Source organism: Salvia miltiorrhiza, chromosome 1 (genome assembly GCF_028751815.1).
Source record: "Salvia miltiorrhiza cultivar Shanhuang (shh) chromosome 1, IMPLAD_Smil_shh, whole genome shotgun sequence".
Taxonomy (NCBI): Eukaryota; Viridiplantae; Streptophyta; class Magnoliopsida; order Lamiales; family Lamiaceae; genus Salvia; species Salvia miltiorrhiza.
In genome coordinates this window covers 65,069,036-65,074,395 of record NC_080387.1, presented here as the reverse complement: position 1 = coordinate 65,074,395, position 5,360 = coordinate 65,069,036, and the positions used below count along the sequence as shown (strand labels likewise).

The following is a 5,360-nucleotide window of genomic DNA, read 5'->3' as shown; positions in this document are numbered from 1 at the left end:
TGTTATACAAATAACTCTGCGTATAAATGACACTATAACATTGTAAATAACATTGTATAATTGACATTATTCAAAAATATAAATAACCATTGTTTGTAATTGACACTATAAGATTGCAAATGACAAATTCACCCCTGAAGTGGACACCTCTAGAGCGTATCACTCCTCATTCTCGACCTTGACCCAAATACACCACCAGAGTCCATAAAAATTGTACATTTAAACCCATCGAATTAACGTCGTTATCTCTCCGTTAACTTTTTTTTTAATTTAAATTATGGATTTCACCCATTAAAACTTTTCCGGCCAGCCTTCGCCGGAACCCCGGCCTTCACCGCCATAAAAAAAAAAAAAAAACTCTTGGCTGCAGCTCCGGTCTCAACTCCTCCAGCTTTACCTCCCGTCGTGACCGCTCCACCGGCACCAGTGCCAATGAGCTCACCCCCAGTGCCGACACCGACAACTTCCCCCCTCTGTTGTGTCATCGTCGTCGTCTCCCGGGTAAATTAAATTGTGCATTTTGCTGTTGAGGGGCGTGCCGGAGTAGAGGGGCACACCGGAGAATTTTTTGCCGTCACTGTGGATGACGTCGGCCGGGAAATTGCGGTCGATTGTGCCGGCGACGACGCTGGTGAGCCATCGCGCGAGGTTGGTCACCCACATCCCGTTGGGGCTATCGTTTCCAGCTGAGGAGGAGATGAAAATCCCCCTCAATATGGCGGCGTATGCGCCGATTGCGATGGGATCAAGGTAGTAAGGGGAGAAGATCCCCTATCCGCTGCCGATTGGGATCGAAATCACGTCGACGCCACTTGAAATTTAAAAAAAGAAAAAGAATTTAAGTTAACTTGCGCTTTTACCCCCCATTCTCGACCTTGACCCAAATACACCCCCAGAGTTTATAAAAAGGGTACGGTGCATTTAAACCCAGCAAGTTAACAACCGTTTGCCGTTAACTTGCTGGGTTTAAATGCACCATTTTTATGAACTCTGGAGTGTATTTGGGCCAAGGTCGAGAATGGGGGGAGCAGGGACGGAGCCGGGGGGGGGGGGAGGGGGGGGCTAGGAGGGGCTAGAGCCCCCTCCCAATTTTTGAGTTTTTTTTTTTTAATTTGAAAATATATATAGATATATGTTTATACCTATTATGAAATAATTTTGTTTTATAAAAGAGTATTTGGTTATTATATTCTCTCATATATATACTTAACTTAAGGATAATTCCGTTATTTAAAACTATATAATCTATGAAATATTGTTTGTTATTATTACTATTATACTTGTCTTTTAATAAAAAATGCCTAATATGTATGAAATGCTAAAAAAAATTATAATGTATTGAAACTAATTTATAATATATAGAAAATATATAATCTATGAACATGTTGTTTGTTATTATTATTATTATGCTTGCCTTTTAATAAAAAAATGTCTTAAATATACGGAATGTCCAAAAAAAGTTTTGTGATATATTGAAATTATATAATCTATGAAGATATTGTTCGTTATTATTAATATTATGCTCGTATTTTAATAAAAAAAATACCTTAAATATACAGAATGCCCAAAAAAAATTTCTCGGGGGCTACCGCCCCCGAACCCCCATACAGTTTCAGCCCCCCCCGAAATTAATTTATGGCTCCGTCCCTGGGGGGAGGAGGTACATGTTCTAGAGGTGTCTAGTTTAAAGGTGAATTTGTACCTTAACCCTATTTTAAATGACATTATAAGATTGAAACACTATACATTTTAAAATGTTACAGTGTCATTTATATAATCGAATATTGTTATTTACACTATTTAATTAGGTCAGAATGTGAGTTTGAATCGGGATACGCATTAACCCGATTGTACTGAGTGTACCGGTTGTACCCAGTTATTGTGTAGCGTAAAAATGATGAGTAGTTTAGAATTTAAAACTGTAAATAAGGTGCATATTAATTAATTTACAAAAACAGACCCAACAACATGCAGATTTTTATTATAAATAGAAAGGGAAACACACACACGACTTGAAGAAAAACACAGAAGCAGCAAACAATGAAGATCAGGGTGAAGGAGTCGGCGGTGGTGAAACCAACGCCAGCGAAGCCGAGGACGACGATATGGATCTCTAATCTGGACGCCATTTTGCCGGAGAATTACCACACTCGTACTCACACCTTCTACCGCCCAACCCACGCCGCCGACTTCTTTGACACGGCGGTGCTCAAGGCCGCGCTCGCACGGACCCTCTCCGAGTTCTACCCTATGGCGGGGAGGCTGAAAAAGGATGAGAAAGGCCGCATCGAAATCAACTGCAACGGCGAGGGAGCGGCGTTCATTGAGGCGGAGGCCGACGGCGAGATCGACGACTTGGGGGACTTCGCTCCCACCCCCGACATCTGCCTCACCCCCAAAGTCGACTATGCTCAAGGAATTTCCTCCTTCCCACTATTCCTAGTTCAGGTATATATTAAATTTTTTATTTAATTAATCGTCTTATTATTAGACGTATAAGCTGAAGGAGTTTTTTTATTGTTTGAAAAGGTGACAAGATTCAAATGTGGTGGAGTTTGCTTAGGCCTTGCAATGGACCATCAAGTTAAAGATGGACTTTCCGCTTTGCATATTATCACCACATGGTGCGATATTGCTCGCGGCCTCGACATCAGGCTACCGCCGTACATGGACCGCCGTGTCCTGGCGGCGCGCGACCCGCCGCAGCCTAAGTTCGACCACGTGGAATTCCATCCTCCGCCGCCGCTGAAAAACCCTCAAACTCACTCCAACGTTTCCGAAACAAGATTTTCTGTGTTGAAGCTAACGCGAGAGCAACTAAATATCATCAAAGCCAGCTGCCAAGAAGATAACGGAAAAGGCGCCGCATACACTTCATTTGAAGCGCTCACAGGTCTCTCTCTCTCTCTTAATTTCTCGAGTCCCTAGCTAGCTAACCAAGAATTAATATGGAGATGGATCATTTTGGTAGGGCATGTGTGGAGGTGCATTTGCAAAGCCCGTGGGCTTCCGAAAGATCAAGAAAGCAAGCTAACCGTTATAGTGGATGGGCGGTCCCGGCTGCGGCCGCCGCTGCCAGCCGGCTACTTCGGCAATGCGGTGTTCAAGGCGACGCACATTGCTTTGAGCGGTGAAGTGGAATCGAAGCCATTGAATAAAATTCGAGAGGCGTTGGGTAGAATGGATGACGAATACTTGAGGTCAGCCATTGATTACTTGGAGGTGAAGGGCGGGGTCCACCCCAATAGCAGAGGTACCGGGCTTTACAAAAGCCCCAACCTGGGCATCACTAGTTGGGCCCGACTGCCCTTTTACGACACCGATTTTGGGTGGGGCCGCCCCTTTTATGTTGGGCTCGGCGCCCTTCCTGCCGAAGGCCATTTAATTGTGTTGCCTACTCCACCCAACGACGCTTCCTTACGATTGGCGATCGTGCTGCCAGCCCAACAGATGAAGTTGTTTCAGGACATCTTTTATGACATTTAATGGAAATTCGCATTACTTGGACTTCTCTTCCCAGACATCAAGGGTTTAGGACAAGTTACTATGTTGCTTTAATTTCTGTCGGAATAAAAAATAAGAGACGTTTGCTTTTGGAACTCTGGCGTCTGTGACGTGTCGATAAACTAAGTGAAATAGAAGACAATTGATAATAAATGTAATGATTTATGAGTTGTATCAGTTTGTGGATTGTCCTTGTCCAGTACCAAATGTTTTGCTCGTCAAATTTTGTGATAGTGGGACACACTGTACTTTTATAGCTGGTTTCTTGCGTGGTGATATAGGATAGGACATGATATTTTTTATTATGATGTTTATTAATTTATTAAATATTAATATTATACTCCTCCGTCCCGGCCAAGACGCTATATTTGCTTTTCGGCATGGGATTTAAGGAGTTGTAGATTAATGTTTTAAGTGTGTAATAATAAAGTGATAAAATAGGAAAGAGAAAGTAATAAAATGATAAAGTAAGAAAGAGAAGGTAATAAAGTGATAAAGTAGGAGAGATAATGTAATAAAGAAATACTTAATTATTGTTAATTAAGTGTTTAAAATTCCTTATTTTTGCCAAATATAGAAATGTAGCATCTTCGTTAGGACGGCCCGAAAAGGAATATGTAGCATCTTGGGCGGGACGGAGGGAGTATTTGATAAAATATGTATAAAAAGAATTACGCTATATATCACATTTCTCAGATGTTATATAAAATTCAAAAGATATACTCCCTTCATCCATCAATTAAAGCCCCATTTGGGTGTCAGCGCGGAAACTAAGAAAATTGAAAAATGTGTTGTAGGTGAAATAAAAAGATAGTGGTTAAGATATTAAATAACTTTTACTAATCTATGATTATGAGATACTTTTGCTTTATTAATTTATTCTCTTTTTTCTCTACCTCTCTCGGTTCTCATTGATTTCTTGCTCTCTCCCTCCTGTTACCTTCTTCACATCTCAGGCGAAAATATGTGTTAGATTCAAGAAGGAAATGTACTACTGATACAGATAGAGGAATATAACTAATGACAATAGATTGGCTTTTTCAACTCGACGGAAATTGTCTTCAGCCACCCTCACCATTAACTTCATCCCTCTGTCTCACCCCCAATTTTTGCTCGAACAATTGGAGGGAAAAAAATGAAATTCAGTGAACAAATCCAAAAACCCCCTAAGTGAACAAGGCTGCCGCCTTGGATTTCGGCAACAACCGCACCGATCCAATGAAGGGGAAGGCCGTCGCCTCGGATTCCGGCAACAACCGCTCCGATCCAGTGAAGGGGAAGGCCGCCGCCTCAAATTTTGGCAACAACTGCTCCGATCCAATGAAGGGGAAGGCCGTCGCCTTGAATTCCAACAACAACCGCTCTGCTACAGTGAAGCGGAAGGCCACCGCCTCGGATTTCGGCAACAACTGCTCCGATCCAGTGAAGGGGAAGGCCGCCGCCTCGGATTCCGACAACAACCACTTTTAAACAGCAAAGGGGAAGGCCGCAACTTCGATTTCGGTAGCATCGCCTCCGGCCCAGAGAGAGGGAAGACCGTCGCTTCGGTTTCCGTTAGACGAACACAAATCAGAGAACAAAGAGCTTCGAACTAGGGTTTTCTGAAAATCTGCATTTTCAGAGAGAGGGGGACGAAGAGGAGTGTTCGTCGAATTGAGAGAGAGAGAGAGAGGAATGAAGAAGGTGTAGTATGGAAAAATGTGACTGATTTAATTCCACCGAGCCTTCAAAATCGGTCCAATTAACTCAATTAATTAGATAGGTTAATTATGTGGATTAGAGATTGAGATGAGTTAAATATGGCAAAGGGTAGTAACTAAATGAAAAAAGGAAGGGTAAAAGGGTACAAAAAGCAC

The 5,360-nt window shown here is 42.3% G+C and overlaps 1 protein-coding gene across 1 annotated transcript; it reads left to right on the top strand.

The window, feature by feature from the left end:
• The first annotated feature begins 1,921 nt into the window (after window positions 1–1,921).
• LOC131005046 (shikimate O-hydroxycinnamoyltransferase-like) lies at window positions 1,922–3,760 on the top strand. The gene is made up of 3 exons (XM_057931841.1): window positions 1,922–2,448; window positions 2,530–2,893; window positions 2,972–3,760. Exons 1-3 carry the CDS (start codon window positions 2,041–2,043, stop codon window positions 3,484–3,486), a joined length of 1,287 nt encoding a protein of 428 aa, XP_057787824.1. The 5' UTR covers window positions 1,922–2,040; the 3' UTR covers window positions 3,487–3,760.
• The last annotated feature ends 1,600 nt before the right edge of the window (window positions 3,761–5,360 follow it).

What these genes read in the sequence shown, in the direction of transcription:
- LOC131005046 (XM_057931841.1), top strand. Translation starts at nt 2,041, where the DNA reads ATGAAGATCAGGGTGAAGGAGTCGGCGGTGGTGAAACCAACGCCAGCG. An exon ending in TCCCACTATTCCTAGTTCAG is followed by an intron (nt 2,449 to 2,529) that starts GTATATATTAAA and finishes TTGTTTGAAAAG; the next exon opens with GTGACAAGATTCAAATGTGG. An exon ending in TTCATTTGAAGCGCTCACAG is followed by an intron (nt 2,894 to 2,971) that starts GTCTCTCTCTCT and finishes TCATTTTGGTAG; the next exon opens with GGCATGTGTGGAGGTGCATT.